The 26,682-nt window shown below is 38.5% G+C and overlaps 1 protein-coding gene and 1 long non-coding RNA gene across 3 annotated transcripts in view; one reads left to right on the top strand and one right to left on the bottom strand.

The window, feature by feature from the left end:
• The window catches only part of ildr2 (immunoglobulin-like domain containing receptor 2), a 133,584-nt gene that overhangs the window by 50,687 nt on the left and 56,215 nt on the right, over positions 1 to 26,682 (bottom strand). For both annotated transcript variants that reach the window (XM_072585333.1, XM_072585334.1), the window contains exons 2-3: positions 25,814 to 26,152; positions 18,030 to 18,149 (exon numbers count right to left, since the gene is read on the bottom strand). In XM_072585333.1, the coding sequence (XP_072441434.1) occupies positions 18,030 to 18,149; positions 25,814 to 26,152 (459 nt within the window). The remainder of the gene's footprint in view (positions 1 to 18,029; positions 18,150 to 25,813; positions 26,153 to 26,682) is intronic.
• On the top strand, positions 7,063 to 25,820 carry LOC140486338 (uncharacterized). Its single transcript, XR_011962550.1, has 3 exons — positions 7,063 to 7,194; positions 19,416 to 19,509; positions 24,552 to 25,820. It is a non-coding gene; the product is annotated as an uncharacterized lncRNA (long non-coding RNA).

Genomic DNA, 26,682 nt, shown 5'->3' with positions numbered 1-26,682 from the left:
GAGGAACCTTCTGCCTGGGCAGCCTACAGCCTGGAGGACTCAACATTGAGTTCTCCAATTTCTAAAAACCTCCCTTCCCTTCCCCCGACTCCCCTCCCCTCCCTTCCATTCCTCTCAGCGACTAACGTACCCTCTACCTGTCTTCACCTATCCCCACTTCACTACACTGCCCCCACCAACCCTTTTATCAGCAGCTCCCCTTACACCCACCCCCATTCCTGAAGAAGGGTTACACCCAAAATGTCAACTTCTCCACTTTCGGATGCTACCTGGCGCACTGCGTTATTCCAGCCTCCTACTTGTCTAACTAGACAATAAGGCCAGGTTGGTAGAATTGATGAATCATTATCTAGTTTTGTATTCTTCTCATTATGACTGATGCAAGTCCAGCTAATTATGAGTCTTATTTCTGCAACACCAGTTACATTTTTTTTAAGGTCTCCTCTCTGTTACAAGACAGACACAAAATAAGTAGTACTCTAGTACTGTTAAAGTTGAAGTCATTTTGAATTTCTCATTTCAAGACTGTTGGATCTCATGTTCTAAGATTTATTGCTGTTGCTAATAACTGATATTTTAAGTTGGTGCAAACTCAAAGACATTTTCAAAATGGAGATTAGACTCCTATTCCTTCAAAATTTCAAGTGTTAGAGTGATGGCTTATTTCAAATGACAACTTGATTTTGAACTGAGCATTGTTTAAAAATATAAACTGTAAAGTCCTGAGCATATATTTGGTTAATGGCAGTTTTAAGATTAATATACTGTAATTAATTGGTAGGAGGATAGGGGTGCATTAGAAAAGTGTTTATGGTAAAGGTAAAACTACACGGAACCAAAACTGGGTCAGATTGTTGTGAATTGCATATTTAGTTCAAAATGTACTGTCACTTATTGCAACAAAAAGCACTAGATGGCACTGTTATAAAAAATTCAGTTAACATCAGAGCTTGTATTTAGGTCAGAATTAAGGGTTAATCAACAGTTGAGGTTTTGTTTGGAAGTGCATTGATACATTTTTGTGTTTTCTTCAAGAATGCGTCATCTTTGCTAATGTCATGCATTTTGTCACTTTCTTAATATTTCCTTAAAATAGTAGATTCATTTCACGAGTTCAATTTTACAATTCCCTTCAATCTAAACCAGAGCTATGTAAAGATGCAGATAAAAATGAATAGATCACTAATAGTTGAAAGAGAATAATAGTTTCAACAGGTGGCTTGCTTTCCATTTTGTACATACACACTATCCAAAATAGCCAATAAAAAGGCCAGAAAGAGATATTAAATGTAAAACAAATCAAAATTGGAGACCAAAACTAAATGAAGTACTATAGCATTTTAAATTCATAGTTATCGTAAATAATTCAGAACCTATAGCAGCAAAACCTCAATTAATTTGCAGATTGAGCCACAAACATTCCAATAGCATAATATTTAAAGCATATGTGAAATTTGCAGCATAGAAACAGACTGTTGGCCCTTATTTAAAGAAGTTTATACTTTGCATGAGCTTCCTCCCAATCTACTTTAAATTAAGTAGTGAGACACACAAGGAAACTTCTGGCTGATTATCTAGACAGGTCTTGAAATAGGTTATGAGCTTGGGTAGTATAGTAGTCTATCACCATATGCAATTGATGACTATCACAAGAAAGTCTGGCATTATATTTAAATATAACTGTCTACAGATGACCAAGGAGTGATTGAGATTAACTGGATTAAGGTTAATGATTAGTTCTCACTTGTTTTCTGTTATTTTATTACATATTATTTTAAAATTTTAAAAAGTAATTTTATTTTGTTTTCAACAGTATATTAAAATGTCTATATATATATAATAGATAAATAGGTGTGTGAGTGTTTTCGAGGCATTTTATAGAAAATCCTCATCATTAATTCTTTACTTTCTGTTGTCTTAGCTGATTCTATAACTATTTTGCCTGAAGTCAGACAGTTTTTGGTTCAAACTTCACTCCAGGATTCGGGAAAGTAAACTGGCCTGACGCATGTTTGCTGTCTCAGTGATTAGGTACTGCTTTTTGGATGAGATATTAAACAGCTCTGCTGTATCAAGATGTTAGGTATCATACAGCATTATTTGATGAAGTGTGGGAGGGGACTGCAATATCTGCAGCATCAACCACTGATGACATTGATAGATTGACAAGTCATTAATTCCATTGCTGCTTGAGTGCTCAATGTGCTGGCCACACTTGCCTGTGTAACAACAATAGTCACACTTCAATGTAATTTATTGTAAGTGAGATGTTTTGAGTTATTTTAGAGAGAAAAATTCCAGAAGCATTTCTGAAGTAGCAAAATATGAATGTCTGCAATTCACTAATGAAAGCTAATGCAGGTTTGATAGAATTACAACAGATCCAATCTTCACCCAAAGATTGTTTGTCTTATTTTGTAGGACTAAAAATCAAAGAAATGGAACTTAAGACTTTGCTTTTCTGAAGAAAGGTTAATGTCTTGTTAATAATTGTACTTTAATTAAATGGCAGAGAGCTCTATGGTGTGCACCTAAGTGATCAACAGATATAAGAAGCTTCGGAATTAAGACCATAAGACAATGAGAAATATGAATAGGAATAGGTCATTCAGCTCCTTGAGCCTGTTCCACCATTCAGTAGGATCATAGCTGATCCAACATTCCTTATATCCACTTTACTGCCTTTTCTCCATAATCCTTCCTTTCTGCTATTGATAAAAATCTATTTACCCCAGTCTTAAATTTACACAAGGACTCATTGCCACAGAGAGCTGTGGGGCAGAGTTTGAAAGACTCATAAATCTCTGAGAGAACAAATTCCTCCTCATCTCAGTCTTAAATTGGCATCCCTTTATTCTGAGACTGTGCCCTCTGGCCCTAGACTCTCCCAGGAGGGAAAATATACAGGATTCACCCCCATCAAGCCGCTTAAGAATGATAAATGATACCACCTCTCGTTCTTCTCAACTCCAATAGTAGAGCCTATTTAACCTTTGCTCATATAGAGTCATAGAGATGTACAGCATGGAAAAAGACCCTTCGGTCCAACCCGTCCACACCGTCCAGACATCCCAACCCAATCTAGTCCCACCTGCCAGCACCTAGCCCATATCCCTCCAAACCCTTTCTATTCATATACCCATCCAAATGCCTCTTAAATGTTGCAATTGTACCAGCCTCCAACTCATCCTCTGGCAGCTCATTCTATACATGTACCACCCTCTGTGTGAAACAGTTGCCCCTTAGGTCTCTTTTATATCTTTCCCCTCTCACCCTAAACCTATGCCCTCTAGTTCTGGACTCCCCGACCCCAGGGAAAAGACTTTGTCTATTTATCCTATCCATAATTTTGTAAACCTCTATAAGGTCACCCCTCAGCCTCTAACACTCCAGAGAAAACAGCCCCAGCCTGTTCAACCTCTCCCTGTAGCTCAGATCCTCCAACCCTGGCAACATCCTTGTAAATCTTTTCTGAACCCTTTCAAGTTTCACAACATCTTTCTGATAGGAAGGAGACCAGAATTGCATGCAATATTCCAACAGTGGCCTAACCAATGTCCTGTACAGCCGCAACATGACGTCCCACCTCCTGTACTCAATACTCTGACCAATAAAAGAAAGCATACCAAACGCCTTCTTCACTATCCTACCTACCTGCGATTCCACTTTCAAGGAGCTATGAACCTGCACCCCAAGGTTTCTTTGTTCAGCAACACTCCATAGGACCTTACCATAAAGTGTATAAGTCCTGCTAAGATTTGCATTCCCAAAATGCAGCACCTCGCACTTATCTGAATTAAACTCCATCTGCCACCTTGCAACCCATTGGCCCATCTGGTCCAGATCCTGTTGTAATTTGAGGTAACCCTCTTCACTGTCCACTGCACCTCCAATTTTGGTCTCATCTGCAAACTTACTAACTGTACCTTTTACGTTCACATCCAAATCATTTATGTAAATGACAAAAAGTAGAGGGCCCAGCACCGATCCTTGTGGCACACCACTGGTCACAGGCCTACAGTCTGAAAAACAACCCTCCACCACCACCCTCTTCTATCTTTGAGCCAGTTCTGTATTCAAATGGCTAGTTCTCCCTGTATTCCATGAGATCTAACCTTGCTAATCAGTCTCCCATGGGGAACCTTGTCGAACTGAAGTCCATATAGATGACATCTATTGCTTTGCCCTCAATCGTCTTTGTTACTTCTTCAAAAAACTCAATCAAGTTTGTGAGACATGATTTCCCACGCACAAAACCATGTTGACTATCCCTAATCAGTCCTTGCCTTTCCAAATACATGTACATCCTATCCCTCAGGATTCCCTCCAACAACTTGCCCACCATCGAGGTCAGGCTCACTGGTCTATAGTTCCCTGGCTTGTCTTTACCGCCCTTCTTAAACAGTGGCACCCCGTTTGCCAACCTCCAGTCTTCCAGCACCTCACCTGTGACTATCGATGATACAAATATCTCAGCAAGAGGCCCAGCAATCACTTCTCTAGCTTCTCACAGAGTTCTCGGGTACACCTGATCAGGTCCTGGGGATTTATCCACTTTTAACCCTTTATACTGGGGATTATTCTAGTGAACCTTCTCTAAACTGTCTCCAATTAAATAATATTGTTCCTAAAATAAGAGGACCAAAACTGCTCATACTACTCCAGACATGGCCTCACCAGCATCTTAAACAGTTTCCTGTAAGACTTCCCTGCTGTTACATTCCAACCTCTTTGAAATAAGAGCCAACATTCCATAAGCCTTCCTGATTACCTGCTGTCCCTGTGTCCTAACTTGTGTTTAGTGCAACTACCACCAAGACCTCTGTGGTGCAGTTTTCCTCCATTTATTCTTGTACTAATTCAGGGTGCAATGAAAATACCAATGCAATCTGTGTATCAGAAGAGCTGGACTCTTCTCAGTCCAGAAAATAAACAGTGTCTCAAGGATGCCTAGGACTATGTAAATAACAATAATGAATTAGTAGGTAGCAAAATTAAAATACCCATAGGAAATATGTGAAAAGGAAGTCTAAAGCTAAAGGTAAACCACCATAAGAAAAATAAATTTGTTGTTGATGCTGATTTACCTTTTAGGAGAATGACAAATGTGCACATACACTAACATATTGATCTTTTAGCTTGGAGACAAAAGGTCATTTTCCAAGTCCTCATATCTGCAAGCCAAAAGTTAAAATCTTATTTAATAGTTTTTGCAAAGCACATTAAGGGTTGGCAGGGAGAGGAGCTCACTTTAACTATGGGCATTAGTGTAAATCGGTGATGTTGATTCATCTTTCCTGAGTTTGAATTCTGTTGTGGAAATGTGTAAGGGCGGAGAATCAATATTGCCTGTTTAACAGCATCATCAAAAGTTAAAATTATTCTATCATCTGTGGCAAATGGTTTAAAAAAATTTTTACTAACAACCTCAGGGTGTATGTTCATCAATCCACACATCCTAAGAGCCAGTGAACTGCAATGAAAAGTTAACGATAGTCAGATAGGTAGGACAAACGTTGTCAAGAGGAGGTTAAGAAAGAGATCAAGATAGATTAAGTGAGTGGACTAAAGTTGACAGGTGGAATATAATGAAGAAAAATGTGAACAGTGTTTATTTAATAGTTTGCTTTAATTTTTGTATAGTGAAATTAATTTGTTATAAACCTTGAGTGTGTGTATTCCTCTTTACATATTAATGGTTTCCCTGGGGATCATAACACTAGCCATAAAATTAAGCTGGACTTTTGTCGTTAACCATAACTTATATCAGTGACAGTCAAGAAAAAGCATCACCTTGCTGGGACATGGGAGTTGGCAAAGGTACTGTCCTTTTTAAGGAAATAGCCACTTTCCAAAAAATGAGAAATGATGAATATTGAGAAAAGCTGTCAAATTCACACTTGATAGGTTTTCCCATATTATTTATATTCCTTCCTTTAGTTGTGTATAACAGTCAGAAATTAAAACCAATATCTTTGTATATCTATTTAATTTTAAAAGCCAATGCATATAAAGTCTTTGAACTTTCCTTAGTATACAGGTAGAATTAGTAGTTTGCTCTTAGAATGATTAAGAACCACATTGCATACAAACATTCTTTGGCAGTTTAAAATTGCACATTACTATAAACCAGATTCTTGACATAATCACTTTTCTTCCTTCACTGCATCTGACTGAATAGAGGAATCCAATTCATATTTGACCTTTGACTCTACCCTCCACTTAACCCAACAGTTGCCATACCAACAGCCGATGAAGTTGAGAGACCCAAAGAAACAATATTCTCTAATTGGAAACTGATTTTCCATTAAACTTTTGCAGACAGAATATCATTGCAGATTTTTATCACAAATTTATGTTTGTTTATTAAGGAAAAAGATAACCACCATAGTGAAAGATTACTCTAGATTTATTGCTTGGAGATGTGAGTTCAATTAATTTGTTTATTTCTATTTTCCTGATTCTATTCTCTAAAAGCTTTAGAAACCTTCAAGAAAGCAGCAGAGGGAGGCAAGTACACAAAAGAAGTACTTTTGAAAAGATCAAAGGCCTAACAGGCGACAAGAGGCTTGCAAATGCAGTTGCTATAGAAACTCTGGTAGCAGAGGCCTTAATCCTCAAAACCTATACTGCTTACAGCTTATTATTTTTATCCTTACTGAGAATAAATCTGCAGTTGCTGTACCTCAAAATCAAAAGATGCCTTGCCATTTTATATAGAAAATTGTTGAGGGTGGCTGATGTTAGGACATGTTTGGATTGCAAATTTAGGAAAAAATATAATTTCACCACGTACAAAAGAAAGGCCAGTTTAAAAGAATTCCATGTATTAAAGCTGTACCTTGATTATTAGTGCAGCTGAATGGACACCTGCCTTGTTTCTTACAGAGTTGAAGTAATTCTAAGTCTTATCTTTTAAATATAAATGAAACATTACATAGAGTTGAGGTTTTCAATTTTCGCCATGAGTTGGGGGAGGGGATGGAGGTGGGAAGAGAGGGGATTAGGGAGTCTGGCTCTCCTCAGCCCAATAACATTGTCTGACAACCAATCACTCAGCAGTACCGATAGAACCAGCACACAACACTGCATCACGTATCATTTCATCCTCAGCTGGAGGAGAATAAGAGCTTGTGAACAGTCAGCAGGGAGAGGCAAATGAGAGAAAATGGTGATGATCAATAAACGGATAAGGTAAGCAACTTAATGAGAAGGGTACTGACCGGTAAAATTAGATCACCAAGTTTGAATTTGGTAGACCAATGCTGCATTTGAATTCTGGTAACTCTCCCTACAGCCAATTGTTATTCACTTTCTATTTATTTCTTTATCAATTATACATAGAAGTTATAACCTTCTCAATAACATAACTATATAGATTTAATTCACACTCAACTAGGTATTGGGAAGTAGGTACAATACTAAAAATTTCATGAGACCCCTCTGATCTATAATAATGTCATAAAGACATGTTACATGATCACTGAAGTTCTCAGTGGAGATAAGAAACTGTAGAGGTAATAGAAGGCTGCTTGATCCATTAGAGCTCACCTAGATGTGTCTTTCCCATCATAATATCTGGAAAATAATAAAAGTTGACAGCATAGGAGACATGCTGCTAAATAAATCAAAATATTTTGAATGGTGATTGTCCTTTTTCCCCATTCTTACCTGAGTCAGAGATTTGTGGTTCAGTTCCCATTTTGAAAAGTTGAGCACATAACCTAGGATAGTATTGACGGGATGCTGCACTATTACAAATACTCCCTTTACAATGTGTTAAGTCCCCATCTACCCTAAGATGGATGTAAAATATCCCCAAGCAACAATTGAGATCTCCTTGATGTCCTGGCTGTTCTTAATCCATCAATCAAACTAATTAAAACATTTATTGGTTATTATTCCTTTACTATCACACTGTGTTCACCTTTAAGTCCATAATTTGGCCACATTTCTTTTAAAAAGTACTTCATTAATAAAGTGCTGTTGCACATCCTGAGGTCATGAAAGGTGTCATATTAATGCAAGTTCATGTTTTCTTATACTTCTGTATTTGTTCAAATTTGGTTTTGAGATATGTCACTCAGTAATTGTATTGGCATTTTTTGATCACTGTATTCAAAATCAAACATACCACAGACGAATGTGCTCACTATTTAAATTTGCACTGGAAACAGATGGTAGATCTAACCAAACTATATTTCAAAGAATATAAATGGTGAAATAAGGCCTATTAATTATAAAATAGCCACCACCAAACAAACAGTGTTCATATTTTCAGGCCTTTGTCGTTTGCTCCACATTCATAGTGCAGTTTGGGTTACGCTGAAAATAAGAATGATCCATTTCCCATCATGTTTCTCCAACCATAAGGTTGGTCTAATGTATACTAAGTCTTTGCAATTCATATATTACCCTTCATAATGTTATCTGAATCTGGTCAAAACTAAATTCGACATTTTGGTTAAGAGAATGGATTGCCAACACTATTTCTTAGACTGACCTCTTGCACTGTCCTGCAAGTCAGTCAGGAGACTTGTTAAAGGTCCCACATTCTACCATGGTTGAAATTATGAAGACTATGGGTGTTGTGGTGCTGACGGCATTGGACTAGTTGAAAGTAGGCATGGACCATATCAGGTGTGTACCAGGGATTCAGGACATGTTTTTGCAAGTGGAGCTAAGGGCTGATCAGATAGCAATGGGGTTATCCCATTGTAGGAAAATTTGCAGTGGTCCATTGCAGGTTAGGGGAAGAGTGGTTCCTGCTAGTTCAGAGGGGTTATCATGCTGCTGGAATCACATGGGCATTGGAACAGTGGGCAAGGCAGTTGTACTCTACCTGAATACCAGGAACATGGTAGCTGGAAAAGAGCTCTGCATCCTTTAAAATCAAGAACCTTGGAGACGACGAGAAGCAGCCTGGGTTAGAACCCCAGGCATCCGGAGGTTCGGGTGCTGCAAGGAGGAGATATTACTTAAGTTTTACTGGCTGAGGTGAAGGGACCTACACGTTATTGAGAACCATTAGTGTGGAAGTAGACTGTGACTCACCAGGCAGACATTATAGTTCTCAAAGCAGACCATGCTGAGGAATGAGAGTGTAGTGCTGGAAAAGCAAGCAGGTCAGGCAGCATCTAAGCATCAGGAGAATTGACGTTCCGGGCATAAGCCCTTCATCAGGAATGAGGCATTTGGGCCGGGAGGCTAAGAAATAAATGGGAGGGGGGTGGGGAAGGTAGCTGAGAAAGCGATAGGTAGATAAAGGTGAGGGAGAAGGTGATAGGTCAGAGGGGAAGGTGTGGAGCGGATAGATGGGAAAGGTGATGGACAGGTCAGGAGGGCGGTGCTGAGTTGGAGGCTTGGGACTGGGTAAATGTGATATGTGGATTTAGTTTCCTCATTTCCCATCCCCCCACATTATCCCAATCCCAAGCCTCCAACTCGGTACCACCCTCCTGACCTATCCATCACCTTTCCCATCTATCTGCTCCACATCTTGACCTATCACCTTCTCCCTCACATTCATCTACCTATTGCTTTCTCGGTTACTTCCCCCCCAAACCCCACCCCCCTCCCATTTATCTCTCAGCCTCCCAGCCCACAAACCTCATTCCTGATGAAGGTCCTATGCCCGAAACACTAATTCTCCTGCTCCTTGGATGCTGCCTGACCTGCTGTGCTTTTCCAGCACTACACTCTTGACTCCAGGAGCAGCAGCAGTCATGAACTGTGGCTTTGAATTTCTTTACCTCTAGAACCTTTCAAGGATCAACTGTGAATCTCTGCAGTACCTCTCAGGCAACTGCACCCTGATGCATCACCCAGCTGACAGATACTTTCATCACCAAGGCTGTACAGCATAGCACATTCATAACTTAGGCTCAGGTTCAGTGGGCACCATGACTGAATTAACCAAAGTGCAAGGTATGAGCAAAAGCACTCACATCGTTACCGCAGACTGACTAGCAAGACTAATACAGGAAGAATTTGCACAACGTCAATGTCTAACTAGTCTGTAATCACAGCTTCCTCTTGACATGTGCTTCCATTCTTAGTAGCTGCTGTCACTCTTTTATCTTCCACCAGTCCAGCCTGCCTCAGATTTTTGTTTCAGCCCCCAAGTGCATAGATGTTAAGCAAAAGGAAAATCATCTAAACAGATAGCATTACAGCCAATGCCAGCTACTCAGCACAACCATTGAGCATACAAAAGGTGCAATTCCAGTTCTATCACATTTAGTGTTCTGCAGTTGTCTCCTACGCAGAGACTATGAGACATTGTAGTAGTCTCTGCAATGTCCATAACATGGCCAAGCAGAGGGGTGTGCAACAAAAGGTGTGAGAACTGGAAGGAAGTGGCTGATCAAGGGATACCAGCAGGAAGATCTGGATGCACAGAGTGTTGAAAGGAAAGGTGTTCCTGTCTCTGGGAAGAAGACACCCTCCAGTATTACATCCAGGTTAGCACCGATAAAGCAAGGGGCAGCCCTTCCCCTTGTGCTGGACCTCAGGCTTTGTTATGAAATCTTGCTTCCCTCTGGTGAAATGGAATGCTTTGCCAAAAACCACTAATCCTCTCTCAGGTCAAATAGCAGCCTCAGTAATGGCTGCTGTGATGTATCTACTGACTCTCCCATTTAGTGATCTGGTTCTATTCACATTTTCATTGCTTCTAATTGGACAAGAAATTTGCTTCCATAACAATAAAAGTCTCATCCCAGTAAAATTCTGAATGTCATTCATTTTCCTTGGGAGTCACATTTTTGACCCGGTTTGCTCCATCACTGGTTATATTCTGATACAAAGCAATTTTCCAACGTTTTGTGATGCTTCACAGTTACTAATATAGGTCATGAAAAATTGAGGCCTCAACACTGGTTCCTGTGGTAATCCAGTAGTTTTAATTTGTCAAGTTGAAAATGAACTATTTATTCTCACTCTGTTTTTCGTTAGTTAATCAATCCTCTATGCATGCAAATATCTCACCCCCAAGACAGTGAGCTGTTGTCTTGCGTAGTAAACCTCTTTGTGGTCCCTGTTATCAAACACCTTTTAAAAATCCAAATACATCACTTTTGGTGGTTCCACTTGCTTTCTGCATTCTCAAATTACACTAATAAATTTATCAAACATGGTTTTCCTTCATGAAATCATGCTGACTGCCCAATTGTATTCTGATTTTCTAAATATTCTGCTGCTACTTTCTGAACAACAGATTCTGGAATTTTCCAACGACAGGCTTTAGTTTCCTGTCTCCCTCTTTGCTATTATAGTTTTCCGGTCTGTGTGGGACTTTTCCAGAGTCTGTGCGACTTTGGAAGATTATAACATACATTCACCATCCCTGCAACACTTTTTTAAAGACCTTAGGAGGCAGGCAGGAACTTGTTACTTTATAGCTCCTTGAATTTTCCTGATTTTTTTTTCTCTAGTGGTTGTTTTCAGTCCTCTCTCCATGTTGCCTCTTCATTTTCTACTATTCATGGCTTTTTTATGTATTCCACTGTCGAGACAAATGCAAAATACTTATTTCATTACTACCATTTCAGTCACTGTATTTTCTTTGTTTCCCATGATTAACTCCCCAGTCTCTGCCCATAAGGGACTGATTATTTCTTTAGTTACACTTTTTTAATGTACTTGTAGAAGCTTTTATTGCTAAGTTACTTATTTCTTGTTGGTTTTCTCTCATACTGTGACTTTTTTTGAAGTCATCCTTTTCTAATATTTAAAAAGTATCACACACTTCTGGTCTGCTTTCAAAACTTCAGAAGTCGGAGAAGACAAATTCCTGATAACTAATTCCTACATTATTAAATCTTTGCAACATTGTATGTTTTTCTTTTCAATTTAATATTATCTTTAACCTTCTTAATTCGCTATGGATGGTTCTCAGAGTTTTTAACTTCTTAGCAAAATATACCATTGAGCTCTGAACTATTTAATTGTCTGCCCCACCTCTCTATCATCTTCTCTTTCAACCTGTCTTCATGTCCTTATAATTGCCTTTAATTACTCATTTCTAATTCCCAAACTGAATGTGAAATTCTATTAAAGTTTGTTACTGTTGCCCAGAGGATTCTTTACTATGAGGTTATCAATTAAAGCTGAGTATTCTATAATCTGTTTCATATGTGCCAATATATTTATGCAGCCACCTTTAAAAAGTATAATGTAAGTGACTTCCATGACTGGCATCACTCTAAAATGCCAGGCAATTTAATGTATCTGGTGTCAGATTCAGGGTAATTTTCCTTTTTGATTTTAATGAGTGGAGACTTTGGGTAGACAGAGGCATTAGCTTTGACTCAGAACTTCTTTTACTTAGTTTTGGGCACCCTTCTAATGTTGACATCTTTGGTTCAATCGACATTTTTTGTCTTATTACAGCTGAGAAGTGTCATGTGACATTTTGCTATTTAAGGGCTTTATATAAATTTACATATTATTGATCCATTGCATCGGAGAGCAAATCCAGGAAATCTCCAATTCTACCTTCAGAAATGCAATCATATATTCACTTTAATTCATCATCTTCACAAGTGAGTAATCTGCCCAGTAGTAGATTAATGATGTAATCAGTAAAAAGTGTCTCTTTCCCTGTTCATTTATTGAAGGGTAGGAATAGCCTGGAGTAACAATTACTTTAACCTGGAAAAAATATGTTTTATAATAAATGGGTGTAACCATAACAAAGTAGAGCATATTATTTAGGAATAAATTTGAAATGATTCAAACAGTAACACATTTATTCTGATTAAAATTATAATTTATGAGTGTGTTGGCTATTCAGATAAGCACTTTACAAATTCCATCAATCAAATGTTCACAGGCATCCAATACTACTTGCTGGCTACATGCGACACAAAAGTGTTTCATTCTTTGTAGATATGTCCAAAGAAACACTGTCAAATTTCTTTAACATGCAACCAGTAAAGATAAACAGAAACCCCTTTAACAATATGGAAATTAGTTGCCTGGAAATTATGTTTTCTACATTTTCTGAAAGGAAGAAATCATTTTATTTTCATTGTGAATTTAAATCACTGAAGAATAGCATGGGACACATTTTAAATGTAAAACCCACAAGTCAAGTAAATTTCTATTCATTGACATCTGCATTCAGAATTGATTGGACATCCACAGGCATTTTATTCTATTTTTAACAGTTCTTGAGAATTTACTTCTCATCTAGTGATGATGGCTATATTTACTGGAGATTTTTAGATCGTTAATAAACCTGAATTTATTAGCTCAGAATTTGCAGTGATAGTGAAACTGTTGGAATCACTGTCTAAACTTATAACAACTTCTGGTGCCCTCATGTGCATAGTTAATCAAGGAATTCAGAACTTGCTGTCAATGATAATTCGCTCCTCCACAGATTGTGCTGCTGCAGTCCATGTAGGTATAATCAGCACAGAGGCAGTGTGGTTCTATAAATGTACATATAATATAATATAAATTTGTAAGTGGAAATGTGGAACATGCCTCCATTTCTAATTTCCTGATTAAAATTCAATATATTCTTACAATAAAAATAAAACAAATTACGATATTTCAGCAACCATTACTCTGTCACCCTGACTGCATATTCAAGTGGTAGACAGGATAAAATAATTGCACAACCAACAGATCAGATCCAAGCTCTGCAATCTTGCCACGTCTACTCTTGAATGGTGGTAGACAATTAAACAACTCACTGGAGGAGAGATAAAAACAGGTTTACCTGTTCACTGCCAGCTCTGGCTTGAAAATATGAAACACTGAAGCACTGTTCCTGTCTACAAATACTGCTCACTAATCCAGGATCATTCCAGGAAGCAAATACAACTTTCTGGTTTATGTTATTTACTATTGGTTGTCACACTGAACTGCTTTCCCTATCTCTTCCATCCTCACCTCCGGACATTGTATAATAATTTATGCACATATAAAGAGGCCATTATTGACATTGATGGGTAGGTTGATCGAGGGTTAGGAATTTTATATTTGTAATGTTTCACTTTATGAATAAATCTGAAACTGAGTAGGGATGGACTTCAGGTCTGTTCCTTCACCAATTAGCTGTAAGAAGATTAACACACGGCTGGTCTGAACATCTGCAAAAGTTCCCCATTCACATCCTAAACACATTTCTATTGTTTCTCTCCTATTTCCCCTCATGTCCTCACCAAGCTCATCTTGTCTATTAAAAGGTACTCACTCCTGTTAGTCCTATTCAAACAAAATTGCTGATCATCTAATATTCTTTCCTGACTCCAATAAGGTTGGCATTGTTAATCATTATTTCTTCTCAGGTTCTGATCCACTATTATTCAAATCTGCTGGGATCTCCTCTCCTCAAATAACAACATTTGACCACTATATTGATGTAACTACCACCCCTTCAACAACCCTCCCTCTCTTCATTGTGCAATTTCTTCTGGAACCCCACGCTTGAATCCATCCTATTAGGTTCAGTAGTATTGAAAAGGCTTTTATCAGAATCAAGTTGAATTCAACTTCATGACCAACTCTCTTGACTCTACTGTCTCTAAATTATCATACTGCTTGACCGATGTTCTGTAGTGGATTAACAGAAGTTGCTTGCAAATGAATTTTGGGAAGCCCAATGTTATTGCTTTCAGTTCCTGCACTAAACTTCATTCCCTAGCTATTGACTCCTTATGTGTCCCAAGCAGCTCTCTGAGGTTAAAGTGATTGTTCACAACCTTGATGCCATATTTGATTTGAGGAGATGCTGATTGTATATCTGGTTCATCACTAAGACCACTTATTTCTATCTGTGTAACATCATCTGTCATCACCCCTCTCCGAGCTCACCTGGTTCTGAAATCCTCATTTTGCCTTTGACACCTCCAGACTTGGCAATTCCAAAATTCTTCTGGCTAATCTCCCACATTCTACACTCTGTAAACTCAAGCTCATTCAAAAATCTGCTGTCCATGTCATCGGGTCCTGTTCATCCACCTCATGTGCTGAATGACCGACGTACGTTCCCAGTTAAATAAAGCTTCCATTCCAAAAATTCTTATCCACATTTACAAGTTATTCCAGAAGATCAGCCCTCATCAGTGTTCCATCCAAATTGTGTGGTTCTTTTAAAGTTCCATACTAACTAATCAACATGAACAGCATTACCAACACAATGATTTTTGGTTTTGGAATTCCCTGGTGAACTCGACTTTGAAAGTCGACACACTGAAAAAAAACTAGAGGAAATATTGCCCCTCAATATCTCTAATTTTCTTTAGCCTCAGAAACCCTCCTAGATATCTGTGCTTCTTTAATTCTGGTCTCTTAAACATTCTCCATTTTAATCATTCCATTATTGGTGATTGTGTCTTCAGCTGCCAAGACTCTACATTCAAATTCTCTCTACAAACTTCTCCAGTTTTCTGCCTTCCTGTCTTCCTTTAAGATGCTCTTCAAAAGCCTCCTGTTTGTTCAAGTTTTTTGTTATTTGACCTAATATCTCCTTAAAAAGCTCAGTTTCATGCTTTGCTTCATCACATTCATATGAAGTGCCAAGGGATGTTAATTAAGTTAAAGTTAATATGTACACAAAATCTTGTTGCAGTGACCTTATTTTTATCTTATCTGTAACTCCAAAATCTTCATTTCTCTCTCTTCAAAAGTGATTAAAATACTTAACAGACAAATGATACTCCATGGTTTTCTTAATATGACCCTTTTTTCTATTTAATTAGCTGCTCAACCTGTTTGATGACTTCACTGATCCAAACACCAGAGATCACAGATGGCACAAGGATGAATTTGACTTTGTTAAAGGGGAAATTCACGCCAGAAGCCACTAAATCCTTGTGGGCAGTTTTTTCAGTATCCACAGGGAGAACCATCCTGTCATCACTGATTAAAAAATCTAGGCTATTATATTTCTATAACACGGTCAAAGAATTTGAGTCATTAACCATCTCCAGAGTTTGAGTCAGCTTCATGTAGTAATGTTCCCCTATTTATTGCATCTATCAAATCAACTCCTGTGTGAAGATTGTATTAGTTGGGTGATATTACAAATTTTAAGATTACAAATTTAAATTTTACTCCAGTAATTATACCTGCTAAATGTATGTCCTAATTATTGAACTAACTATTTTCTTTCCATTTCACGGTAATTAACAGTCACAATAATTAATCAGGTATGAATGACCAGTTTGATCTTTTACAAGTGCTGAACTGGTATCAAAATGTTCACTTGACCAGATTAGTATAAAACAATTTTATTCATAATATTGTACTACAATCAGACAAATGTAAATGCCATTTGTCAGCAAGTTCAATAACATCTTTTTAGTGCTTAGTCAGTGTCCTGCATCTGAGCACCAAAAATTTATGGTCCACTGAAGCACAAACGTGTCACACAGTGGCATATCAATGACATTTGAATCAAGTATTTAAACTTAAGCATGTTAAGAATTTTTCTAGTGCCAAAGGATATATTTTTTGAGGTTAACATTTTTATTATGTATAATTTTTCTAAATGATTTTACATTTAATACTTAGATATTCAAAATATTAGCCAGAATTATTCTTTGCAGTTCCATCATAAATACTGTAATATTCTTTTAGATAGTAATATGCTTGTATATAATTTATGAAAACTAATCCAGATGTGCACTTCAGAAAATGTTCTGACAAAGAAGCTGTGTACAAAACATCAACTTGCATCTTCCTTCCAAAATCCCAATAGACTCAGTTCACATTAACAGGCCACCTATTGGTGAAGGGAAAAACTAATATCTAAAATTGCTAAAGTCAGAGTTCAAGCTGGAACAAGTTAAGGCATTGAATTGAATTATATAAAGTACTAGGTTCCCCAGCCAGCAACTCCCACTGACTCACTCTCAAGCAACAACCCCCCCCCCGCCCGCCCACCCGCCCCCCCTCCCCCACCACCCCCCCCACCCCCCCACCACCCCCCCCACCACCCCACCACCCCCCCACCACCAATCTAAAAGGCAATTGGCTGTTAATAAGCTGAGAGTAGGAGTTTTGCCTCTTAAGAACAGGAAGTCCTGTCTCATGGAGCTACCAGCCAGAGGTTAGCAGCCCTATATTACCTTAGGACAGAAGTGCATTGTACTCATTGGGCTTATGAGATCTCTCCAGCTGCCAAGTTGACAAATCTTGATGGCAGGGGACTGGGATGAGCTGGGTTTTCACATGTCAGTGTGATGGAATGCAATCTGGAGGTGTGGTCAACCTTGAATCTGTCCTTCAATAGCCCAGGGGTATGTTAAGGAGGCTGCCACTAGCTGACCATTTGGCTGGTTAAATTCCAACAATGGTGCGATGAGGTACTTTAGTAGGAATAAATTGGCCCACTGACAGGTAGGCTGCGAACTGGGTTTAATGAGACACCTTGCCTTCCAACTCACTGGCAAGGGAGCAATAAAATTCAACCCAATGTTCTGGTGCTTAGGCCAAATTTGATTGAAAGGATATTTAACAGTACATGAAATATTAAAAAAACACAGCCCAATTGCCCCTTTCTTCTACTTTAGTCAATTAGTTTTGATTAAAGTTTGAACAATGGACAATTTGTGAACATAATACAGGAAAGTGAATGGTGTTAAATGTGTGCATTTGAACTTCCTTAGCTTAAGGACCAATTCTAAAAAAGTGCAATTATGCAATAATAAAACACTAATGTGAAAAGGTTAGTTTAAAAAATGGAATTTACTATGAGTACAAAAATTAAAAATTAGATCATTATTGATCCTTAGTAGCAGTATCTGGTTCATTTTTACATATATTTCCTGTCCAAAGAACTGTTTTAGTAGTCTATACCAGCGCAGTTCTCTGAGTCATATAACATGTACTCAAATCTTTACAGTAAGCAAAAGAAAGATTTGTACTTATACATCACAATAAATAAATGTGTGTGCATATAAAACAATATAATACAAAAATCCTTGAGGATTAATCCAGTAAACAGTTGCTATTTATTTGTAATCACATTTGCAAGTACCCCCTTAAACATGCTTGTTATTTATACTCACCCAACACAAGAAGTTCCATTCTTTGTTCGTTGTTACCCACAATGTCATCTGGAGTGATAACAGAGCAGTAATAAGCCCCACTATCTCCCCAATGTAACCTCCCAATCTGGAGATCTGCATCTGTAAGAGACCCATAATTGATACATAATTGACCTGGACAAAAAAAGGGGCCAAACTTTCATCTACAAACATGCAACATATTGTCATTAATGTCATTTTACCATCAATTTAGAAAGATTACTGCAGATAGAGAAGCCAATTTTGTAACATCACAAATGGTGACAGACAGCTGCAATCAATTGTAATTTGAAATTCTCAACAGCCTGAAAATCAGGAGCATTTTAAAATTTCAAGTATGATGTGTGTTGTGAAAATGATTAAGTTTACAGTGATTCATCTGACACAAACCAGCTACACTGTCAAACAGGCTGCTGTTCACGATCACCCTTTCCACACTCCTGTTCAGGGCAAATTGCATTGTCAAAATTTATGCTCGAAATTTTTGTAATAAGAGAATATATATATTTTGTATTTTTTATTCATTCATGGGATATAGACACTGCTGGCTGGGTCAACATTTATCGCTCATCCCTAGTTACCATTCAGAAGGTGATGGTGACGTGCAACCTGTGTGTTGATGTAAAAACCACCACAGTATTAAACACATAAAATTCCAACCAGTATCACCAGTGAAGATACAGATTAAATTAAACACAAACATTGGACATCGCTGATTAAACATCAGCCAAGAGGCGAAGCTAAATATGTGCACTTATTCCAAACTGCAATTCCAGTAACATGACGGAATTAGAAAATAAATAATTTCTTCCCCTCTTCCCACCATGCATGTGTGCCACTGGATTGTTTAGCTCTTGGAGTAAACTTTTTATTTCAAATTAATTGAATGATGTTCTCCTTTAGACTTCCAATTTCTCACTCAATCTTACTAGCCAATTTCCATCATAATCTGTTTCCACTATTTGAAGCAATGAAGCAAAGATGTGCAGGATATTTACATATATTTTGCATAAAAATAATTTGAATTATTTAGGTGTCCCCAACACCTATTGTTTCATGATCACCAGCTCAGATTGACATTGCATGTATCTTAGAGGACAACATTGGGCAGAATTTACATGTAGTGAAACAACACTCATAAATCCCCTCATGTACTTCTATGATTACAACTTCTACCTGCGAGTATCTAAGGGTTCGATGTCAAAGAACAATACAAACTAGGGTCACAGATTTCTGATGCTGTTAGCACACTTCCAAATTCAGCTAAGAACAATGATATTCTTCTTGACTTACAAGTGGATATTGTTGAATCCAGGTGAGAAGACAGTCTCTACATTAATCTCATTCATTTTGATCATTTCCAAGCAGAGCAGTTTCACCAAGCTATGTCTGATGATGTCCTGTTTCAACAACTCAAGAAGATCATCATCAGTGATTGGCCTGAACACATCCATGTGCAAAGGTATTCTTTCTAGACAAACTAGGTCTCTCTACATATTATTTTCAAAGGCAAAATGTAATAATTCCATGTGCTTTATATCAAGATACGCTTGATTATGGACACAGATAAACATGAAGAGATACATAAAGACATCAATCAATTGATCAAATCAAAGTTATGTAAAACATGTCAACTCCATCAATCCCAACAACATGAAAGGACCTCTTGGTTCACAGGAGATTCCTTCTGTGCCATAGTGCAAGATTGTGATTTAATATTTTCTGTGTCCACATTCCGTGGACTGACTATTTCAACAAGTTTCCTTTTGTGAGACAATCAAAGATTCCCCTCGTGCAACAGTTGTTGACATATTGACCATCACATTCAGTATGCTTGGTGTTCCCTGACAAATTGTCTGACACCATTCTGCAATACACTATTGCACCAATCCAAGATACATGCAAAAAGTGGAATATTCATTGCTTTACCTCCTCCCCTCACTGTCTGCAATCTAATGGTCTTGCATTGTTCGCACAGTGAAGTCCATGATCATTAAGTACAAAGCCACTTGCCAAGATTTTCAGAAAGCCATATTAAATTTATAAGCAACTCCTCAGGGCAATAGTTTACCAGAACTGCAGCTCTCATGTTTAGAAGACAGATCCATGTGGTTATTCTATCACACATTCTTATCATCGAACCACATTATGGACATGATGTATTATTGGAAAGAGAGGGGAAAGTAGTACAAAAGCATGTTCAATGAGCAAGGAAACAGTTAATCCAACATGATTTAGGGCAAAGCATCACCAGTTGAAATATTTGCACAAATACATTGTTTTGTGGAAAGATGCTATGAAATTGTGTCCAGACCAGGTTATACATTGTTGTCACAAACAGTGGCACAGTCCCTCAGTGGTTACCATTGCTGGCTCACAGAGCCAGGGACATAGGTTTGATTCTACGCTCGGGTGAGTGTCTGTGTAAGTTTGCACATTGTCCCCATGTCTGTGTGGGTTTCCTCTGGGTGCCCCGGTTTCACCCCACAGTCCAAAGATCTGTAGGCTAGGTAGATTAGCCATGGGGAATGTAGGGTTGCAGGGATAGGATGGGGATGGGTCTGGGTGGGATGCTGTTTAGAGGCTCGATGTGGACTGGATGAGCCAAATGGCCCGGTTTCACATTGTAGGTATTTTATGATTCTATTCTATGGTCAAATTCAATGATGAAACTGATGACAATCTGAATTGTACATGTCCAAATCCTTTGTCATAGAAGGCAACTTTGATGTTGAAAGTATTACACCAGGCAGTAACTAGAAATCCATAATATAAGATATGCATCCATAATGATAGACAGCATGGTGCAGAGTGGAGCTACACAGCCGAGTTGTGATAATTGAGTAAAAACTAGGTCCAGTTGCACTGTATGACCATCAAAGTGTATGCCCATCAAGATTCCTGTGCTTCTAATGGAAAAAGGGGGATGGTTTATCATTGCAAAGGTCTCAGAGGGGCACTTCACTTTTAATGGATGGCATATGATAGATGACCCACGAATCTAAAAAAAGACTCCTTCTTCCCATTCATTCATTCAATCATTTATTCTGTTAGCAAGCAATCAGCCTGTCAGCTGTGTATATCATATAATAGTAATGTAAATGGAATAAAACCCAGATTGTATATGTAAGTGTGAGATGTAATTTTAGTGTACATAGCTAGTTGTTAAAAAAACTTGTAGGCATCGGTGTGAATGTGAACCTGAGGTGTATGTTCCCTGGTTTAACATATGGTAAACTACAAGCACAACAGAGAGTGTGTAGCTAGTAAAACATCTGTAAGAGTGTACATTGAGAGAGTTAAACAGCATGAGAGTTCACCAAGAGGGACCAAATTAATTGCAGTAAACTTTATTATTAGCAGTAAGGTTCATTGGTATTTGTAAAGTTTATTACCGGTAACAACGTTAACTAATAAATAGTGAAATGACAGAGCTGTTCTGTTCTCAGGAAAGCACATTCCATGCTATGTGGGAACTCCAGGGCACTGGAGGGGTCCTGGATAATTATTTGTGCAGGAAGTATTGTCAGTTGCAGCAGCTTGAGCACAGCTGGAGTCATTGAATTGTATCCATGAAGATAACAGCTTTGCGGATACAGGTAGGACATTTATAATTGGCAACCCAGAGTTTAAAAGGGTGCAAGAAGAGAGGCATTACAATCAAAAATGAATAGGCAGGTAGGGCTTGGACTACGGTCAGGAGTTCTGGTCACCCTGCTATAGGAAGAATGTTATTAAATTGGGGAATGTTCAGAAAAGATTGACAAGTATGTTGCCGGGACTGCAGGATTTGAGTTATAAGGATATACTGGATAGACTGGGACTTTTTCACTTGAGTGTAAGAGATAGAGGGGTGACCTTATAGAGGTTTATAAATTCATGAGAGCATAGCTACAGTGAAAGCAAAGGTCTTTTCCCTAGGGTGGGGGAATTCAGAACTAGGGGCCATATTTTTAAGGTTAGAGAGGAAAGATTTAAAACAGAACTGAGGGGCAACCTTTTCACACAGCGGGTGATCTATATGTGCAACGAACTGCCAGAGGAAGTGATAGATGCAGGTACAGTTACAAAATTTAAAAGGACATTTGGATGGGTACATGAATTAGAGAGGTTTAGAGGGATATGGGACAAATGCAGACAAATGTGACTCATTTAATTTGGGAAATTTGGTTGCATGGACTATTTGGACTGAAGAGGTAAAAACAATGACTGCAGATGCTGGAAACTAGATTCTGGATTAGTGGTGCTGGAAGAGCACAGCAGTTCAGGCAGCATCCAAGTAGCTTCGAAATCGACGTTTCGGGCAAAAGCCCTTCATCAGGAATAAAGGGACTTTTGCCCGAAACGTCGATTTCGAAGCTACTTGGATGCTGCCTGAACTGCTGTGCTCTTCCAGTACCACTAATCCAATATTTGGACTGAAGGGTCTGTTTCTATGCTGTATGATTTATGGCAAGAGTCCGTGAATGCACCCCAGTTTCCAAACAATGTTCATTTCTGAATACTGATAACAGTAATGATTCACCTGGAGAGTGCAGTGAGAGCTTAGTCCATAGCTCCATGAGTATTTCAGCAGTACAGAAACCTGGAAGAGCAATAGTAATAGGTGATTTAATAGTTAGGGAAATAGGTGGGCCTTTCGTCAGCTGCAGATGTGAATCCAGAAAAGTATGTTGCCGCCCAAGTGCCAGGGTCAAGGTTGTCACTGAGCAGCTATAGAGTGCCCTGAATGGGGAGGAGGAACAGTCACTAATTGTTATCTACTTGGAACCAATGAAAACTGGAAGGAAAGATGCGGTCTTGCAGTCAGACCTTCGGGAGCTAGGTAGAAATTTAGCAAGCAGAACACAAAATCATTAATTACCAGCTTTCTCCCTGTGCAAGTGAGTATTGAAATAAAGAGGATAAAGCAGGTTATTACATGGCTGGAAAAGTGGTTCAGAGGAAGGGTTTTAGATTCTTGGGATCAGCTTTGGGGGAGATGAAACCTACACAGACCAGTTTGCACATAAATACAGCTGCAAGTGAGTTACATGCAGGCATTTTGCTAGTGCAGTTGGGCAGGGTTGAAACTAATTTGACAAGGGTGTGCAAACAAGAGATAACAATCAAACAGGAACAGCAAGATACACAGGATATTAAGAGATATGGATGGCACTAGAATAGAGAATAGCAAATTCATGTTTGGGCCAAAGTAAGGGAGAAAGTAGTAATGTCTAAATCAGGGCTACATGCATGTATGTAAATGCACTGAGCGTGGTAAATAAAATTGGTGAATTATAGACTCAGAAAGCCATGTGCAAATACAATGTTGTAGCGTAATATGACTGCAGATGCTGGATACAGAAGGAATATGGATACGGAATTGGCTGAGTAAGCAAACAGTGTAGCAGTAAATAGATACTTTTTGGGTTGAAGAAGGTTGTAATGGAGTGCCCCAGGGATCAGAATTGGGACTTGGTTTTCCTGATTTATATTCATGACACAAGTTGAAAGTTTGCAGCTGATACAAAGCTTGGTAGCATTGTGAACTGTGAGGAGGAGAGCGTAGAATTTCGATAGGACATTTAAAATTTGGTGGCAGATACAGTTCAGTGCATAGAAATGTGAAGTGATTTGTCGTGACTAGAAGAGCATGGGAGGAGACAATGTCAAAGGGCATGATTCTAAAGCCGGCGCAGTGGGAATTGAGTGCATAAATGTGTAAGTCATTGAAGGCTGCAGTACAGGTTAATAAAGCATACTGCATCCTTGGTTTATTAAAAGGAATATAGAGTAAGAGGGAAGGAGTTTATGTTGAACTTGTGCAGAATGCTAGTTTGGCCTCAGCTGGAGTACTGCATTGAGTTTTTGGCACTATACCTTAGGAAGATGTGTAGGCATTTGAGAGAGTGTAGAAAAGATTCATGAGAATGTTTCTGAAATGAGCCATTTCAGGTACGAAGAGAGATTAGAGGTATTAGGACTGTCCATCTTAGAGAAAAGAAAGCTGAGGGAAGGTTTGATTGAGGAACACAAAATCATGATGGTTCTGGACAGAGCACATAAGGGTTCCACTCATGAAAGGATCAAGGACAAAAACTCAAACTTACAGTGACTGATAAAGAAGCAAAAGTCGCATAAGGAACTACTTTTTCATGCATCAAGTGGATAAGGTCTGAAATTCACTATTTGAACGTGTAGGGCAACTGCATTGCTCTCATTAACCCTCTCTGCTACCTCTTTAGAAAAAACTTTAGTAAGTTGGTTAAACAGGATTTTCCAATAAAAAAACACATTAACTTCCTTTAATTCACTCCAAAGTTGTCCATGTGATTGTCAATTTGTCCCAATTATTGTTTCTAGAAGTTTCCCCACCAAAGTTAAACCGACAGTTAATCTGAAGCTTCAATTAAAACATTCAAAAAGGGCACTAGACTGTTACCTGAAAATGAAAAGTAACGTAGGGTTACAGAGGTTAAAGTGGAAGAATAGCACCAAGTGACAAATTTTCTGTGTTCACAGGGTAACTGCATCCTCAGAGAATGGAATCTCTTCCTGTTCCCATATAGATTAGAGAAGACACCTGCAAAGTCATGTGTCTGCACGGATACCATATACCATGGAGAAGCCTCCAAATCATTATGCTTCCTGCATCTACTTCTTGTTGACAAAAGGAAATAAAATCAAGTTACATTTTTTTGTTTGAGTAGAGAACTCAGTGACCTTCCTGACGTGACAATGGATTACGAACTTTAACATGCTAGAAACATCTCTAACTCCAGCCTGGAAGGATGCCATTGCATACAAGATCATAACAATAGTCATCATCATTGCAACTCGCAATGCAGTCCTTTAATGCACGGAATTTGAATTGTAACTGCAGCAGACAGCTGATGAACTATTTCATTTCACACACATCTCAAACATTGATTCGTACTGAGGTTCAAGCAGCAGAACTGTGCTATGAGTAGATTTGGCCTCCTGCTGAAAGCCCTTCATTCTTCTCCTCCATCTTCCATTTCCAGTAGCCGGTTCCATTGTATGGGCCCTCTCTTCATTCTTTCAACTATGTTGTAATCAAGGGGAATGCCTATTAGGGTGCCCATGCCTGGGAGCAATTGGTCTATGTGATACCCATGAACTCTGCAAAAAGTACACCAGCAGTACATTCCCCCTTGTCATTTGAAACTCAAAACAATACTAGAGAGCATGAAAAGGTGTGTACAATAGTAGTGAAGGTAAACCAACTATTATAGTGTAAGCAGTTAATGATCACTTTAAACTGCATTGCTTACAGGATTTCAGGCGGTTTAATATGCCTGTGATTGTGCCAGGTTAAGAGAAAACATTGACTGGCACATCCAGCTGCAAAATAGCAGCATTGAGGCATGCTGATTGACATCTGATCTGCCCACTCAGATTGCAATAGATGTTGAGTGCATGTGCACACAGTGACAGCTGGAGTGTGTTGCATCAACCTCATGCACACTGTTGACACCATTGTGGATCCCAAATGGCAGTCACAATGGCCTAAACAAATATTACTGAGCTCACTTTTATCCCATCAATTGTGTAGAAAGGGGTTGTGTTTATGCAAGCTAGGAATGTCACGACAGCATCAACTTGAAATAGTATGATATGATTGTTCTAATGAATATTAATTAAGTCATTATTTAAACCCCTTATGCAAATAATTATGCAGTAAAACGTCAGTGATAAAAACATCCAATTCACTTATCATCCTTATTCATAGAATGCAATTTGTTGGAAATAAAATTCCTTACTATTGATAATGGTGATTTCTCGTCCTTTGTAGTACTCTCCTAAGGTGACTGCAGAACCCTGACGGGAAGCCACAATTCGGACAGTACGACTGTTGTCTGCACAGTCTAGATATGGGTCCCACGTAGGAGTCTGTTCTTTCTGGCTGATGACGTGTGCAGCTGTGCTGTGAATGCTGAAGGCATCTCTAGTGCGGTCCTTGCAGTATGATTTAAAGCGCCACTGTACCACTGGTTGTTGGGCAGATGTAGTAGAATACTGGCAATGTAGGACAACAGGCTGGAACAACATAGCTATCTTCTTATGTTCTGAAATGGTCACTTGAACACCAACGGAGACACCTGTAAGTATGAGAAAAAAAAATGATGTGGCATGAAAAAGGCTTCGGTTGACTTCAGGAATAAATTTTCTTATGTTCAAATCATGTCACATCAATGATTCAAAATCTCATTCAATTTAGATTCTTGCAATCCAACTTCGATAGGCTGTTATATTCCCATTATATTGTCACAAGGCTAACCAATGTAGCAAGTACTATGAAAGATTCATTTTGAATAAAATTCCTGGCAGACATTTTTATGAAATGATTTATTGTCTACTGGCTTATAATTGGACCCACATGGTTTCAGGAATACCCTTAGTTGTTGTAATATATTTGGATGTACTGTAGAGACTATTTTGGGGGGTTCAGTTGTGCCAGTTATTCCCATAAAGAGTCTGGATGAATTTTAAAGTCAGAAATCACATGACACCAGGTTATTGTCCAAAAGTTTACTTGAAATAACATGTTTTTGGAACGTAGTCCCTTCATCATGTGAAGTGAGAGAGAAGCACACAGAACACAGAATTTATGGGCAGAGAGATCAAAAGA

Source organism: Chiloscyllium punctatum, chromosome 15 (assembly GCF_047496795.1).
Source record: "Chiloscyllium punctatum isolate Juve2018m chromosome 15, sChiPun1.3, whole genome shotgun sequence".
Lineage (NCBI taxonomy): Eukaryota > Metazoa > Chordata > Chondrichthyes > Orectolobiformes > Hemiscylliidae > Chiloscyllium > Chiloscyllium punctatum.
This window is presented reverse-complemented; position numbering and strand designations above follow the sequence as displayed.